Source organism: Leptinotarsa decemlineata, unplaced genomic scaffold (assembly GCF_025532065.1).
Source record: "Leptinotarsa decemlineata unplaced genomic scaffold, Ldec_3_MD MMD2_tig00026307_RagTag_RagTag, whole genome shotgun sequence".
Taxonomy (NCBI): Eukaryota; Metazoa; Arthropoda; class Insecta; order Coleoptera; family Chrysomelidae; genus Leptinotarsa; species Leptinotarsa decemlineata.
Window position 1 is genome coordinate 620,186 of NW_027412681.1, and position 18,841 is coordinate 639,026.

The window sequence follows — 18,841 nt, forward strand, 5'->3', positions numbered from 1 at the left end:
GAGACATACTAGCTCATCCATTACAAGATTTCATAACAGAGGGGATAGAACCCCACCCTAGGGACAGCCCCTTGTTACTCGTGCCACGACTGTTGCCCCCATAATGGTTGTATATACCAATCTTCCCCTAAGCATGCAGTCTATCCACTTACAGCTTGTCTTGTCGATCCCCCTTCTCCTCGACGCCTAGTTGATTCTAACGAAGTATTGTCAAATGTTCAAGAAAGCAATCTTATTTGTTTACTCAATGAATTTTAAATTTCATTTTTGGTAAATATATCACTATAGTTTGTTGTCTTGAGATTGTCATATTGTTTCCATCAAATGTATATGTCTATAGAAAGAAGTCTTATTAGTGATATAACACAATACAAGCACTCCAATGCCTAGGTAATAGTTACTCATTCAAGATAATTGAAATCTAATAACTATGTTAAACAACAAATTGTTCATTATTGAAAATAAATTTGATTTAAAATTTGAATCTGACAGACTCTGTCCGTATTACCGTTTCCGATGTAGCAATAGTGGTATCAGCTAAAAAGAAACGTTCTGTATAGTGCCAACAAACAATGATTCATCATTAAAACAAAAACTAATATTCCTCATTTCCTGCTTAGATCATACTCCAGTGAAAAGCTCTAGTAATGAAACAAATTTGCATCAAAAACAATTAGTATGTATAATGAAGTGCCGGTTAGCCTGAGGCGGGGAGAGGGGATTTTTTTTTATATCTGAAGAAACGATCTGCATGTACACCTCGACGATTTTGCCAACCGTGAACGGTGATCATGTTCAACTCCCAAGCCAAGAGCTCTGTCAGGGCTTTCGACCTTCGAAAAAGAGACAAAGAGGTACGTACGCTGCTCAGCCGCTGTCCAGGCCCCCCTTAATCATAACCTTACCTAACCTAACCTCGCAATCAAACTACGTGGAATATCGTATGGAATTAGAGTTACGTCGAAATATCTGCACAACCAGGCTACAAAAACAATCGGTTGCTCGCTACGGAATTATTTTTTGGGGTAGCAATCGAAATATCGAAAAAATCTTCAACAACAAGAGGAATCAACGACTTAAATTATAATCAAACTTGCAGAACAGTATTCAAATCCTCCAATATAATGACAATCTAAGCGATTTATATCTATGAATGCCTAATGTTCATTTATAAAAATTCACAGCTCTTCACTGAGAATATACCTGCTCATAAGTATCCCACTAGAACAAATTAATATATGTATACACTTCATAGACTAAAACAGCAACTGAAAAAAGTGCCCTCTATACGTCAATCAAGCTTTTCAACCGTCTTCCTAACAGAATGAAACGAACTAAGAAAATTGGAGTTTTCAAAAGAGAACTAAAAAAGCGTCTACTCTGGAATGAAGCTGTTTATTATTATTATGACAATCTAATGAGTTGATAATGGTATAAAAGGGACAAGTCTTGAATGGTTCAAATCGTACCTGAAAGGTAGATCCCTGAGGCGTGGTGCCTCAGGGATCTGTTCTTGGGCCAATTTTATTCCTATTATACATCAACGATCTTGCTACAGTCGATATTGAAGGGTCATTCACAATTTCTGCCGATTATACCACATTGTCATGGCATGAAAAAAATACTAACAATTTGAAGCAAATGATATCACTAGATTTAGAAGAAGTCAAACAGTGGTTTGATTCTAACACACTGTCCGTGTAAAATAAATAATTTCATAAGAACTTCGTTTGAATAATCTATATTTGCATTCATTTTAGGCGATTTTTTGAAACACCGTCAATAACCATTCATCAATTAGTTATAAAAGTCACCAAACTGTCATAAGCTTGATATTTCCACGGCTACCTAGAATTCAAATTCTTTAAAAATTATTTTTTGTACAACTGTTATTGAAAATCTCTGATAGAAACGCTTCAATCAGAACACCTACCAAAAAATCATTTAGAAAAGTTCACACATGCAGTTCGTGCTATTGGTAATATTAAATCCCTGTGAAGTTACTGACGATGACGAAGTAGTATTCAGTCCAACTGTAGATAGTCCTTCATGACTAACCAATAATCCTCCTTGAAATAACGTGAGTTGGCGTATGTATGCTGAAAATATTTCAGATCGATAGAACAGGTAAGGAAATGTGAGAGTTGAAATTTTCAGAAAAATCATGCTTTGCGTTTTCCAGCAACGTCTAACCTACCATCAACCGTGAGTCACGCTATATATGCGTATTGCATTTGTAGCATCTTACTCTGTGTTCTGTTTTATTTGTATGAACATTAGTTCTTTTTTGCCATGTTCATCAAATGGCAGGAGACTTTCTTTCACGAAGCTGAGGAACCATACACAAAAATGGTGCAAGTCATAGCAAGCCGGGGACCTTTGCAAATGCTGACCAGTTTATCGCGCGATCCGTCAAAAAAGACCACGATTTCTTCCTTGGGGCATAATTAAGCCAAATGAACGGTCTGATATCATCAGCGGCGGTCGACGACAACAACAACGAAGACATCTGCGAATCGCCTTTCGCAGCTATCTGGTTCTTCAGTCCGCCTTCAAAGTCTCGACCATCCTGTGTTGCAATAGATGGACCCGAGGCGATCGGCAGAACAATTGAAGACTACGACTCATTAGCCAGTTAAGTGATGCGAAAAAACGCCTGAGATCCGTGATTGCATCTGCGGGTGTGATGTGACCGGTTGAGTTTTAGGAGAGAGTTGGATTTTTCGGAAAATGCTAGCGAGTTCCTCGTTTGTTAGAATGGCAACTGGTTTGGCTGTTTTGGGTATCGTCAGGGCGCTTAGCATAGACAATCAGCTGACACCACTCGTGAGCGGTAAGTCGACAGACAGTGAGAGAAAAAATATTTATTTTTTTCTCGAAATTTGCGTTTTTTTTTCCTCGAAATATCCACTTTTTCCAAAATCTAGATATTTCTAGGTTTTTTGTAGTGATTATTTTGATTGTCTCGAAAAAATCAATGTTTCAAGAAAAAGAACGACATATCGGAAAAAAATTCAAATTTCGAGAAGAAAAATTCATATTCTGAGAAAAATTTAGGGTTTAAGAAAGAGGAAGGTTCAAAAAAGAATCGTGAAAAAAATGTAATGATATCAAAACAATAATTCAAAAACAGCATGGTTTCGAAAAAAAGTCAAGATCATGAGCAAACGTCGATATTTACAGGAAAAAATTTAAATTTTGAAAAAAATTTCAAGTGTTGTAGATGAAAAAGCGAAATTTTGAGAAAAAAAAAAAATTTTTTGTCTCTAAACTTTGAATTTTTTCTCGAAATTTATGATTTTTTCTCGATATTTCTATTTTTTCAAAAATCTAGAATCGGAGGCCTTTTTATTGGAACCTCTTTTTTTCATGTAGTGCCTATTTTTATTATGTCTCGAAAAAATCAATTTTTCAAGAAAAAGAACGACATTTCGGGAAAAAATTCAAATTTCGAGAAGAAATATTCATATTCTGAGAAAAATTTAGAGTTTAAGGAAGAAGAAGGTTCAAAAAAGAATCTTGAAAAAAATGTAATGATATCAAAACAATAATTCAAAAAAAGCATGGCTTTGAAAAAAAAAACAAGATCATGAGCAAACGTCGATATTTACAGGAAAAAATTAAAATTTTGAGAAAAAATTCAAAAGTTGTAGATGAAAGAGCGAAATTTTGAGAAAAAAATATCTCTTTTTTGTCTCTAAACTTTGAATTTTTTCTCGAAATTTATGATTTTTTTCTCGATATTTCTACTTTTTCAAAAATCTAGAATCGGAACCTCTTTTTTTATGTAGTGCCTATTTTTATTATGTCTCGAAAAAATCAATTTTTCAAGAAAAAAACGAGATTTCGGGAAAAAATTCAAATTTCTGACAGAAATGTCGAGATTTTGAGAAGAAAAATTGATATTTTGAGAAAAAGTTAGGGTCTGAGAAAGAGGACAGGTTCAGAAAAATATCGTGATTTCAAGAAAAAAATGTAGTGATTTCAAAACAATTATCCAAAAAAAGCACGGCTTTGAAAAAAAGTGAAGATCATGAGCTAACGTTGATATTTACAAAAAAAAATCAAAATTTTGAGAAAAAATCAAAATTTGTAGATAAAAAAGCGAAATTTTGAAAAAAAAGTGTATTTTTTCTCGAAACTGAATTTTTTCTAAAAATTTCTAATTTTTCAAAAATCCAGGCTCGGGGTCCTTTCAATTGGAACCTCCTTTTTATGTCTCGCAAAAATCAATTTTTCAAGAAAAAGGACGAGATTTCGGAAAAAATTGAAATTTATAACAGAAATATCGAGGTTTCGAGAAGAAAAATTGATATTTTGAGAAAAAGTAGGGTTAAAGAAAGAGGACAGGTTCAAAAAAAATCATGATTTAAAAAAAAGGGGTGATTTCAAAACATAAATCCAAAAAAAAGCTTTGAAAAAAGTCAAGAACATGAGCAAACGTCGATATTTACGGAAAAAAAAAATAAAATTTTGAGAAAAAATCAAAATTTGTAGATAAAAAAGCTAAGTTTTGAGAAAGAAATATGTTTATTTTTCCCGAAACTTTGAATTTTTTCTCGAAATTTGTGATTTTTTTCCTCGAAATTCCTCCTTTTTAAAAATATAGAATCGGGGGCATTTTTATCGAAACCTCTTTTTACATGTAGTGCCTATTTTTGTTATGACTCGAAAAAATCAATTTTTTAAGAAAAAGAAAGGGATCATGAAAAAAATCTGAAAAAATATCGAGATATCGAGTAGAAAAATTGATAATTTGAGAAAAATGTTAGGGTTTGAGGAAGAGCACATAATTTAAGAAAGAATTGTGATGAAAGGAAATATTTCGAGAAAAAAAAATTACCTAGTTATTTAAAAAAAAATCAAAAAAGTACCTAATAGATCCCGTTATTCGCTAAAAAAATAGCTGATTATTGAAGTTACACGCTAAACGAGGTATATTTTTCTCTGAGACCCGTTCCATTACGACAGGTAGGTATACCACAGGGTAGTGTATTTGGGCCGATTCTGTTTCTTACCACTGACACTGTCACATTCCCGATAAGAGAATCAGACTAGATTATCTTTGTCAAAAATTATGGGTAATCAACCTAAAACATCTGTGAATTTTTGAATTTGAACCTTCATTTGAAATGAAATCATTAAATTGGCTAGAAAGTATAACATTATTCGAAGAAAAACTTTAAAATATTTCTTGGGTCTGGACGAATTTTTCAGCGATATTCAAGAAGTTTGAGGAATTTTTTACTTCCTGTTTCTCTTTGTTTTTGTAACTTTTGTATTTCATATCAAGGTTTTTATTAGTTTTTGAATGTCAATGACATGTTTTTTAGGTTTTTCCAACTGTACATTTGATTTTTAGTTTTATGGGGCTAGTCGATAAGATTTTCAAACTTTCTCAACAGTAAAATTATTGTAAAATCAGCCCAGTACTATTTTTTCGATCCATATCAAATTAAATCGAATCTACATCAAAGTTGATTGCGATCAATCAAAGCAGTGAGTTATTTTGTTAGCAATAAATTCTCGAATCACAGTGATATAAAAACAATCTAACTGTTAAAACAGTCGCCAATCTACGTCCTTGATCATGAAAAATGTTAATGAACCTGAGAGATATTTCCCTCGCCTCGAGAGATCATCAGGCAGTAAAAAAATCAACGACCTACTTTGGGTCCCAATTTCAATACAAACGTTCTACAGGGCGTTCCATTATAATAATTATGAATTTGAAATATTTTTTTCAGATTGTTTCGAACGCTTGGCAATAGGAGAAAGATTGAACCCGGATAAAGTCTCCAAAAGTTTCAAACACAACACCGTTGCCGATTGCAAAAGAGCTTGCTCGGAGCAGAAGAATTCTTGCAGAGCTTTCGCTTTCGGGTGAGTTACATATACGGAGTTTCTCAAAAAGTTCCTGCATACCACACCCGATGAAAAATCCTCATCAATGGTCTCTTATTGACAAATATATAGCACGTGATCAGAAAAAATATTTCAACCTCCATACCATACCTGCAAAAAATTAATACTAATGCTGTGGGTACTGACGATATCTAACTTCACATGCTCAAGTTGGTAGGAGAGGAAATTATCGAACGTATTACTTTCATTATGAATGAATGCATCTCTAGCGGTAACTTTCCCTCAATATGGAAACATGCCTTAATTCTCCCTTTTCCCAAATGCCCTTCGCCAACAGAATATTCAGATTTACGTCCGATTAGCATTCTGCCAACCTTATCGAAAGTATTTGAAATGATAATGAAAGAGCAGATATTGGAACACATTGATTTCCCTCAAATAATCTCTAATGTACTACCTATCTGGATTTCGACAAAATCATAGTACCACAACAGCCATGTTGAAAATCACTGATGATATAATGAAATCTAGTGATGAAGGAAACCTGTCTGGTCCTTCTTGACTATAGTAAAGTTTTTGATACCTTAGATCAGGGGTCTCCAAACTACGGCCTGCGGGCCAAATCCGGCCCGCCAGTGTCATCAATCTGGCCCGCGACAGACAATGATTACCTAATTGTTGTTACTATTGCTGTGATAAGTTGAAGAAGAAAACACAGAATGATAATTACTCGGTTTTATTTACCTGCAAGGTAAAACTTGACGACAGAAATGATGACAAAGAAAACTTAACTTAAGTATCTAAGTTTAAGCATATTAATAACTAACAAATAATTGAAATGATTCACAGTAAAACAAAAACACTATTGAGATTTATGTAATTGTGATTTTCCACCGACAATACTTTGTAGTTGTGGATCAATTTTACTTGTACCAATTATCAAAAGAGATTTAAGATGCTCATCGGTTAATTGAGATCTGTAAACATTCTTTGTGTACTTCATCTTGGAAAACGTTTTCTCACACAAGTAAGTAGTACCAAAAACAGAAAACAACCCACGAGCAAATTTATGCAAATTATCAAATTGTTCCAGTGGAAGACTCATAAAATTCCAACAAAGATGAATTTTGATATTTGTTCTTAAGCATATCACTGCACCGTAAATCAATAATTTCCATTCCGACTTCCGGAGCCAGGATTTCAATGTCAGAATCAAAAGGATTTTGAAAAAGCTTAATTTCATTCGCAATGACATCAAAATCTGAAAAACGAAAATCAAAATTCATCTTCAAAGCACTCAAAGTTTCGATTGCAAAATTGACGGGAAATTCAGTCTCTGTAGTGTGGCTGAATATTTCACATGTTTCAAAATGCGTGAAACATTTTTTACGTAATTGCGATTGAAATAGTATTATTTTCTGCCTGAAGGATTTGATATTGGTGTATAAATCAGGAAGAAGCTGATTTTCTCCTTGCAATCTCAAATTCATTTCGTTCATATGATTTGTCAAATCGACATAGAAGGCTAACGTCTACATCCATTCACTTTTTTCTAAATCGGCAAAAGGGCGCTGCTTCTCATTTAAAAAAATTTCGATCCCTGCTCGAAGTTCAAAAAAGCGCTTAAGGACTTTTCCGCAACTAAGCCAGCGTACGGCAGTATGATATGGTAAATCATTTTCTCCAATCTGTTGAATAAACTCGCGGAATTGTCGGTGATTCAGCCCAGTGGATCTGACGAAGTTAACAACCGATATGACTGGTTGACAGTCATATCGGTTGACAGTTTAGATGATATATTTTCTGCGATGTCTTGCACCCTCCGAGCCACGGTGTTTGCTGACAAACTGACACTTTTAAATAAATTTGCCTTTTCGGGGCATATTTCTTCGGCTACCTCAATCAAGCATTCTTTTATCATTTCTCCAATGGTTTGCCACGTTTTCCGATTTCAAGAGCCACACGAAAGCTGGCGCGAGTTGCAGACTCTTGTTCAGTATTCGCTTTGGTAAACAAAGATTGCTGCGATTTGAGTCCGCGTTTCAAAGCTTCAAATTTTTCCTTCCGCAAACTTTCTATATACTTGGAGTAACTTTGAAGATGTTTCGATTCATAGTGTCGTTTAATGTTATAGTCTTTGAGAACAGCTATGGTTTCATTACAAATTAAACATAGCGCCTTATTACTGGACTCAATCACAAAATACTGAAAGTTCCATTTTTCTTGGAACGTTCTGCATTCACTGTCGATTTTTCGCTTCTTTTCCATACTAACAAATCACACATAGAAACAATAAGTCAAATCAAAATACTTTTATTGACGGGTGTTACTTCATCTCACAATAGACAGTTTCGCTTCCTTCGCCTTTCCTACGCAGACTAACTCGCAGTAACTGAAAAAGATTGTACCACTACTCGCCACTAGATGTCGTTAAGTGTCACAATACACAATAAAAATTGAAATGCAAAAAAAGCGTAAGTTTGCTTAGGTCACGCACTTTGCGACTATCCTAGTCTAGAAATATAGTTAAGGGCAGAAATTGGCCCTTGGAATAAACTGAAAAAATCATTATGGCCCGAAGGCTTCAAAGTTTGGAGACCCCTGCCTTAGATCATCACATTCTTTGTCCAAAACTTCAATTTTTTGGTTTTTCATCTGATTATATTGAGTTCATACGAGATTTCCTAACTAATCGCAGATAAAGGGTAGTGACAGACAATGATAGATCTGAAGCATTGAGTGTTGCATATGGAGTACCACAGGGTTCCATCTTAGGTCCTTTGCTAATCAGTATTGATATATCGGATTTCCATGAATACATACATAATAGGCAAACCCACCATTACGCCAATGACACACAAATATACTCCACTTTCATCTTGATTTCCATAACTAACTCAGAAATATTAATAAATCAAGATCTCCAGTCATTGTTGGACATATTTACGGCACACAATCTGAAGCACAATGGAAAAAAATCATCTTTCTTGATTTTGGGTCGTACGTCGTACAGAAATTCAGCCATCGGACAGATAAGAATCAAAATGGAAATTGACTACCTCCCTCAAATCAAGGACTGCCGGAATCTAGGTTTGTATCTAGACAGTGAGCTGAGATTTTTGGGATATGTCAGCAACTTATGTAAGGTATCATATAATACTCTCAGACAATTGTACCCAAATCGTGACCTTCTTTTCACAAAGATGAAGCTGACATTATGCGAAAGTCTCATTTTTTCAAAGCTCTCATATTGTGACAGTGTTCATGGACTCGACCAATCAGAAGCTACCGTGCGCACAGCGGAAAATTCGAATTGTTCCCACTTCAACAAGCAACCTATCCAAACTTACCTGTCACGTGGTCCCAATGACCATGTATAATGTCCTTATAGGACGAAACTGCAGTTACGTTAGTTACAAATAAAAGTGGTAAAAGACATAGAAAGTTTCAATTCTCTTTTCTTCATTTCATATACTACGTTGTGTAGCGTTTCTATGAATAACAACTGTGTCACATAATGAATGATTGGCGTGCAAACTGAATTGTAAAAAACAGTTTTCCTGTAATTCAATGTTCATATGTAAGTGGTTTCTACAATACTCTAACTCAACCATTCTCGCATTCACAGGATTTCAGCAAAAGGCAACGCCACCTGTGAACTGAGCGTCGACGCCATCAAAGAAACCGCCGACCTGAAACCCATCGGAACCGTCTCCGACACCGATTTCGACTTGTACATAAAGAAGCTAGACTGCACCCTTGTGATCGACAAATCCCCCCACGTCAAACCCTCCGACCAAGACTTCCGCCCTTCACTGAAACCGATCACTCTCGGCAACATCCCCACTGAAGACGAAATCTTTTTCAAACCCCTTCAAGACGCTATCGACGGACCCGCACCTCCGGATGGGCCTCCTCGCCCGCCAGATCTGAGTAACCTTTACCTGCCATCGAAAAATCCACACCGGCCACCTCACCCGCCGGATTCCGGCCACTATTACGATTCTGATGTCGATAGAATCTCGTACGGGAATCGAAGACCCACTCAGCCACCTCGATCGCTCAATAAGGATGGAGTTCAGAACGTCCAAACGTTGGTGAGCGTAGCTAGCGGACCCCAAACCGTTTTGAATCCGGTTCACGGGATTTTGGTAGCAGGAGATTCGCAACTGGGATATGGAGGTAATTTTTTATCCATATTGATTGGGTTAGTTGTCGGAGTAGTAGGTTTTTGTAAGATTTCAACCACATTTTTCAAAGATATACTATCCTCTAAACATTCTTCAGCCACCCTAGACATATTAACAACCATAACAACACAATCGCAATCGTTGGACGTTCCTGGGATGTCCTGAAGAGGGCGAAGAATGCTGTCTCTGGTACAACCTAGGGACGTTCCAAAAACATCCCCGTTTCACATAAACGGACATTTAGAGGACGTCTTTCCAAGTGGTTCCAAAGGATGTCCCAATGATATACCAAACTCATCCCAGGAACATCAAACTTTTGAAAGGTACATCCATGGGATATCCCAAAGATGTACCATATTTATTCCAGAGACGCATTTCATGGATCTCGCTGTATGGAACCCCAGTTTAAAGTTTTTCACAGAGAAAAAATATAATGAAAATGAGAATAAACATTCATTATGAGCTATGCCTTATGTTTGGTCTCTAGTTTTGAAAAAATAAACAATATTTAAATAATCACTAATACAAAATACACAGTCTATTGATCACTGAACTATCTTTCATTTCACTTTCCTTCTTTACGCCTTTCGAAATTTTGTAAAGGCCTTTTCTGTTTGTTTTTTGTTTGAAATTCTCTCAGAGGCTCCTGTAAAAAAGTTTTTAAATATTTCCATTAATTTGTATTACTTTTGATACTGCAAGTGAAAGGTAAATATTCATTACGATTCATAAAAATTTTTCTTAACTTTGTTAAAGAGAATTCAATTGGATGGATTCGGAAAATGAATTTCCTTCAACCGTTGACATATTTGCACCTGAAACAAAAAATAAGTCAAGCGATTATGTCCAGTTATCACTTACCAAATCATAATTACATGTGTTCGTTGTTTGTCATATAAATATATAAATGGCAAATTAGGGAACATGATAACCTATGTGGGACATCCCCTGGACATCCCATTTGAATCCTTGTACAGACGGAACATCCAGGAACAACAAAAGGAACGTATGCAGGATGCCCATATGTTATTAGACTAATTATCTTTGTCGACGTCTACCTAATTCACCAAATAATATAACAACTTATGCAATAAGTTTGACAGCTATAAAAATGTGTTTCTCTAACAAATGAATGAGCATTTCTTCAGCAAAATTTATGAACAAATTATCATGCAATAAAATTAATTTTATGATTTTAGAGGATGTTCAACGTTTTTTCTTTCATCACCTGTAATTTTAGAACTTTTCTGTAAAACTACATGTTTCTCTAACGAATGAATAAACATTTCCTCAGCAACGTTTGTGAACCCATAAAGAAAAAGAAATTTCCAGATCTTTAGAAGATTTTTCAATATTTCTTCTTCCACTACCTGTAAATTCAAAACTTTCCTGCAACATTTCAAGTTTGACAGTTATAAAAATATATTTCTCTCTAACAAATAAATCAGCATTTCCTCAGCAACATTTATGAACCATTTATTATGCAATGAAAATGAATTCAGGGGTTATTTTTAGAGGTTTTTTTGCATTTTTCTTTCATTATCTGTAATTTTAGAACTTTTCTGCAATAGATCATGTTTGATAGCTATAAAAAATGTGATTCCCTGACGAATGATTGAACATTTCCTCGGCAACGTTTGTGAACCAATAAAGAAAAAGAAATTTTTGGATTTTTCAATGTTTCTTCTTTCATTCCATGTAATTTCAAAATTTTTCTAGATCATATCAAATTTGACAGCTACAAAAATGTGTTTCTCTGACAAATAAATCAGCATATCCTCAGCAACGTTTATTAACCAATTATTATGCAATTAAAATGAATTTTCGTATTTTTTACAGATTTTTCAATGTTTTTTTTTCGAAACCTGTAATTTCCAAACTTTTCTGCAACATTTCAAATTTGACAGCTATAAAAAAGTATTTTTCTCCAACAAATGAATCAGCATTTCCTCAGCAACATTTATGAACCAATTATTATGCAATGAAAATGAATTTAGGTATTATTTTTAGAGGTTTTTTTTGCGTTTTTTCAATTACCTGTAATTTTAGAACTTTTCTGCAATATTTCATGTTTAACAGCTATAAAAATATGATTCTCTAACGAATGGATGAACATTTCTTTAGCAATGTTTGCGAACCAATAAAGAAAACGGATTTTTCGGATTTTCCAATGTTTCTTCTTTCATTACCTGTAATTTCAAAATTTTCCTGCATCATGTCATATTTGACAGCTACAAAAATGTGTTTCTCTGACAAATAAATCGGCATATCCTCAGCAACGTTCATAAACCAATTATTATGCAATAAAAATGAATTTTCGTATTTTTTAGAAAATTTTTCAATGTTTTTTCTTTCAATACCTGCAATTTCAAAACTCTTCTGCAACATTTCAGATTTGACAGTTATAAAAATGTGTTTCTCCAACAAATCAGAATTTCCTCAACAACGTTTATGAATTAATTATTTTGCAATCAAATGAATTTTTGGATTTTCAGGAGAATTTTTCAAAATATATTCTTTGATTACCTGTGAAAAGAATTTAAAAAAAGGTAATCTACTATCGATACGAGTTAGAAATTTTATTGTGAAAAATTAAATAACTGGTCGACATTCTTTCCTATGAAGTTCTCCACTCGCTCAACCACAAATTTATCTCCACAAAAAAGATTCCTTTCATATTTCATATCTCATCGATTTTCAGGTCAACATGATGAAAAACGTCCTTCGTTCATACCGGAATCCTCCAACAGCCCCCACGAAGACCATAAAGTTCTACAACGACCAAATGATTTCGACAGACCAGACCAACCTGGGGGAATTCGACCGGTTTTTGAGATCAATGATGACTATGGACAGAGTACCTTCTTCCAAAGGCCTTACGGACCTGTAGAAAGACCGGACCTGCATAGATATGACGTTTCGAAACCAGGCAGCACCGAATACTACTCAGACAGGTGAAGGACAATTACTCATTTAGCGTAGAGTTTGAATTATTTTACTTATTTGTACTTGTGTCCAAAAGTTGAAACCATCCTCAACTTTTTCATCTCAAGATGCCTCACGGAAAAGGGCTGGAAAAAGAAGAAGAAAAAAAAATTGATTAAGCATTACTTTCAAGGTTTCAGTAATGGATATTATTATTTATTTCAACTCGTGACTAGTAAGATTCACACAATCAGTCAAAATGCTTCAATGGAAAGTGATTTCATTATATGTTTTTATATTGGAAGCGACAAACACAAATATATTTGTCGTAAACCTATCTATACTTTTTAAACATCAATATTATATCCGTTTCCAGATATGGCGACAGACCGTCAAGGATCCCCTTCCGACCACAGTCGAACTACTACAACTATCAATTCCCCGACAAATACGGTTCTCTCATACCCCACCCAGACTCCTACAACAACAACAAACCGCTGGCCCAAAGCGAATATCTATTCCAGCATCAACTGCAGCACGAAGAATACCACAACGAATACTTTCACCACTCGATCAAGAACGACTACCAATACCACAAACCGCACAGACCTATGGAAAGCTACGATGACTTTAGACGGCCATCAGGAGAAAAATACAGCAATAACCACAGGCCTGGTTTGCCACAATATGCTCCTCAAGACGATAGACCATCTTGGAAACCAGATGGGATATCTAGCTATGGGCCATACCAAGATGAAAGACCGTCGAAGCCAAACGGTTCCTATGATGATGAAAGACCTTCATCAAAACCCTCGACAGGCTATGGTAGCGAGAGGCCTGAGAATAACGGGCCCTATGAGGGCACGCGACCAAATAGACCGAGTAATGACAGACCCTATCAAAACTCGAGGCCTAATGACAGCGACAGGCCCTATGACGACACGCGACCAAATAGGCCGTATCAAAATTCGAGACCCATTGACAGCGACAGGCCCTATGAGGACTCGAGACCAAATGTCCAACCCTACGACGACTCAAGACCCGACGCTGATAGACCACACCATATAAGACCCTATGAGGATTCAAAACCAGTCAAAGGCAAGCCCTATGAGGACTTCAGACCATACGGCGATGTCTCAAAACCAAATAATGATAGACCACACGGTGATCAGTCTTATGAGTACCCAAGACCCCAAGGCGACAGTAACATACGACCGCATGATGATGAAAGACCCAATAGACCGAGACCTGTTGGAAATGGTCTGAGTTCCTATGGAGAAAGCGATAGGGGGCCTTCCAGGGGAGGAACGAAGAAGCCTATAGTCACCAATAGTATTGGGTACCATGGAGAGCAGATAACATCTATAATAACGGAGCTGGACGACGGTAAGTCGCCTCTGTGGTTCATTTTACGATATTTATTGCATGCTATATGGTTCATTGGTATGTCTTCATTGCTCAGTCACCAACAACGAGTCGATTCACTTAGCAATAACCTTCATTCGATGTTATTACAAAGTATGAAATGAAAATTCCTATCCACCATTGGAATATCTACTTAACATTACTTGGTCAATTCCACATAGATCTGGAGATTCTGGCGACCACTGAGTCATTGTTTCATTAGTAAGAGCAAAGACATTTTCTCTTAGGAAGACACCATCGTCAGCATCGACGGAGAACCCAATCCTCGAATATGCCAAAGCTGTCAAAGCCAAGCTTTAACAGCCTTTCTTCAAACCCTCTGTGATTAAATAAGTGGCATATGTGGAATTTATTTTTCCATTGTGGAAACTATTTTTGTGTTCTTTTATGCGGGCTTGGAACGTTCATCCAGTTTGACCTATATAGAACATCGGACATGAGCCACATGATAATTTATGCACTCCCGATTTTTCTGAAACTGAACTTTCATCTTTGTTATTCTTAACGCGCATGCCCAAGTTATTGTTGGTTTTGAAAGCAATATTTACAACTTTGTTGTGCAGAAATATTTATAGTGGGTTGGCCTAAGTAGGTTGAGGTTCTCTATAACTGTTTCCTCTTCATTTGGAAATAGGTTAACTTCCTTCAAAGCTTGGTTGTATAACTTTTTTGATAATAAAGAATGTATCAGGCTGCTATCGTAATAATTGTTGACGGCTATTTGTTTTATTATTTTGCAGTTCTTTATTGAAATTCACATATGACAAGGGCAAATTTATCAGTTTGTGGATCACACTGTTGAAAGCTGCTACTTATGCTGATACAGCTGATACAGGCTGATACTAGCACATACAGATAGTATCAATCTTGATATTTTGAGAAGGGGCTTTTCCATTTATGGCTGCTGGTGAAAATAGTGTTGCCAACTTAAAGTTCTATACCTCTATAAAACACTCTTTAGTTTATTACCATCCCAAGGACTTTTGTGTGATCTATAAGAACTAACTGGTCACCATTAGTATCAATTTTGATATTTTGAGACGGGGCAGATTTTATGTTGCTTTTCCATGTTTGCAATTTCAGCGTTAGTCTAGTCATGTTAAAATGTCAAACCAAACTGAACATAATTCAATTGACAGCTGACAAAATGGCCACTAGTGAAGAAAGTCTTGCCAACTTAAAGTTCTATACCTCTGTAAAACACTCTTTAGTTTATTTCCATCCCAAGGATGGATTTTTGTGTTTTCCACAAGAAATAACTAGTCACCAGTAATATCAATCTTGATATTTTGAGAAGGGGCAAATTTTGTTTTGCTTCTTCATTCATGACCGCTAGTGAAAAAAGTGTTGACAACTTAAAGTTCTATATCTTTGTAAAACAATTTCGGCGTTAGTCTAGTCACTTGCCAAACGAAACTGAACATAATTCACTTAATAGCTGACAAAATGGCCGATAGGGAAAAAATGTTGCCAACTCAAAGTTCTATACCTCTATAAAACACTCTTTAGTTAATTCCCATCCCAAGGACTTTTGTGTGATCTACAAGAACTAACTGGTCACCATTAGTATCAATTTTGATATTTTGAGACAGGACAGATTTAGTTAATTACCATCCCAAGGACTTTTGTGTGATCTACAAGAACTAACTGGTCACCATTAGTATCAATTTTGATATTTTGAGACGGGACAGATTTTGTGTTGCTTTTCCATGTTTGCAATTTCAGCGTTAGTATAGTCATTTTGAAATACCAAACCAAACTGAACATAATTCACTTGACAGCTGACAAAATGGCCGCTAGTGAAAAAAGTGTTGCCAACTTAAAGTTCTATACCTCTATAAAACACTCTTTAGTTTATTCCGATCGCAAGGACTTTTGTGTGATCTACAAGAACTAACTGGTCACCATTTGTATCAATCTTGGTATTTTGAGACGGGGCAGATTTTGTGTTGCTTTTCCATGTTTGCAATTTCAGAGTTAGTATAGTCATTTTGAAATACCAAACCAAACTGAACATAATTCACTTGACAGCTGACAAAATGGCCGCTAGTCAAAAAAGTGTTGCCAACTTAAAGTTCTATACCTCTATAAAACACTCTTTAGTTTATTCCGATCGCAAGGACTTTTGTGTGATCTACAAGAACTAACTGGTCACCATTTGTATCAATCTTGGTATTTTGAGACGGGGCAGATTTTGTGTTGCTTTTCCATGTTTGCAATTTCAGAGTTAGTATAGTCATTTTAAAATACCAAACCAAACTGAACATAATTCACTTGACAGCTGACAAAATGGCCGCTAGTCAAAAAAGTGTTGCCAACTTAAAGTTCTATACCTCTATAAAACACTCTTTAGTTTATTCCCATCGCAAGGACTTTTGTGTGATCTACAAGAACTAACTGGTCACCATTTGTATCAATCTTGATATTTTGAGACGGGGCAGATTTTGTGTTGCTTTTCCATGTTTGCAATTTCAGCAGGAATTTAGAAACTTTCTCGCATTCAACAGTAAATGCCGTACATTGCGTAACAACACATGCGTTTGGCACAGGACATTCGACACCAGCCGTGTTGATTTGATGAATTGCACTAAAGTATTAGTTATGCAGACTAACAACAATAAGCTATCTATTGTTATAGCCCGTAGACCTTCTACTATTATTTATTACAGCAGGGCACAATTGAAAGATTTTGATCTGATGATGTAAGTGCGATGCATCAGCGCCAAGGCCTGAATAGTTTGCCATGAAATTGTTCAAACACATATCAGAGGCAGTGATTTATTTACTCTGTTGAAACAAACACTCCATCATCAACGTTTTCCTACAATGAGATAAAATTCTCACATCACGCAATGTTGAACTGCAGATGATAATATTTGAATCAGTTGGGACAAGACGAAAGTTCTGTAAAGAGAAGGGAGTATATGGGAGAACAGTATATATGAAAAACAATAGCGGAATCATAATTCAGGAAATAATATTCTAGTAATATATTTAAGCTATGGTACGTTGAAAAAAAAATGAAATAAAACTAAGTGTGTGCGAGATATCACAGAAATTTTTCAATCGTTTGAAAGGATTATTGATGCCATTGTGTGTGGAATATAACATAATTCAAACTCTATAAACCTGATTCAGTCCCCAGCGGGGCAGGCATAAAGTATGTTCTCTGCTGGTTCATCATTTTCCAAACAGAGGCGACACACACTGTCTTCCGACAATCGGAGTATCTGCATATGATGCAGATATCTGTTAAACATCGTAATTGTGTTATCATTTACCACACTATGAATGCTATTTACAAGCTTTATTTACATACTTATTTACAATGATATACAGCGTTAATCTTATATTTTATAGTTTTTCATTTTCATGCACAACATGTCTAGTTTCACCAAACAAAGCCAACAACTCTGTTCTTCCGTCGGTGTCAACTGTCATTTCATAGTACATGTTTTAGCGACACCACTAACAACCGGAAAGTACTATGCACATATACCACACCTCTCTCTTTTAAGCTAAACTTAGCCTAATTATTTACACTTCTTGCAGGTCTGCTGGTACGCTGGACATTTATTCACTTTGTGTGTATACCCACATCTCGTTTTGCTTCGCTTGATATGTTCTTAATGTGACTCTCTGTTGCTAAAGTAGCTCGACAAATATCGACACATTTGTTTAGTGTTACATTAGGCTCTGTTAATAGCTTTTCTCTCAATTTAATGTGTTCTATGCCACATATAATACGATCTCTTATGAGTGTATCTTTCAATTTTCCAAAATCACATGAACTTGCAAGAGATTTCAATTCTGTAATATAGTTGTTAAACCCTTCTCCAGTTTTTAGATTTCTCATTACATAGACTTTGGGCACAAAATAATCATTGAACTTGATAACCAGCACTTCAAATTTATCAATTTCATTTGATTTCAACTCAAAAGTGATGTACACATCTAGGCCTTCTTGTCCCATGCAGTGTAGTAATGAATTGCACTTTCTCTTGTCACCAGCTTCCGTTAATCCAGCAGCCACCAGGAATACCTCAAAAGATTGTTTAAATTTCGGCCATAAGTTGGTGGCTTTTGAATCTCTGACCTAAAAATATGGCGGTTCCAAATTCATTTTTAGAGCTTCAGTACCTCTTTTTCAGACTGCGCCATGTGTTATCATTTACCACACTATGAATGCTATTTACAAGCTTTATTTACATACTTATTTACAATGATATACAGCATTAATCTTATATTTTATAGTTTTTCATTTTCATACTAGTTTCACCAAACAGAGACAACACTCTGTTCTTCCGTCGGTGTCAACTGTCATTTCATAGTACATGTTTTAGCGACACCACTAACAACCGGAAAGTACTATGCATATATACTACAATAATGGGTGATTTTTTTGCTGGTATCTTTTTGGCAACACTGTTTTTGAT

At 35.6% G+C, this 18,841-nt stretch overlaps 1 protein-coding gene across 2 annotated transcripts in view; it reads left to right on the top strand.

Moving 5' to 3' along the window:
* The first annotated feature begins 2,513 nt into the window (after nt 1–2,513).
* Nucleotides 2,514–18,841, top strand: part of LOC111511130 (uncharacterized) — a 42,046-nt gene continuing 25,718 nt past the window's right edge. The window contains exons 1-5 of one of the 2 annotated variants that reach the window (XM_023167148.2): nt 2,514–2,833; nt 5,748–5,883; nt 9,494–10,047; nt 12,757–13,009; nt 13,357–14,366. In XM_023167148.2, the coding sequence (XP_023022916.2) occupies nt 2,731–2,833; nt 5,748–5,883; nt 9,494–10,047; nt 12,757–13,009; nt 13,357–14,366 (2,056 nt within the window). In that variant the 5' untranslated portion in view covers nt 2,514–2,730. The remainder of the gene's footprint in view (nt 2,834–5,747; nt 5,884–9,493; nt 10,048–12,756; nt 13,010–13,356; nt 14,367–18,841) is intronic. The other variant, XM_023167147.2, reaches the window with a different exon arrangement.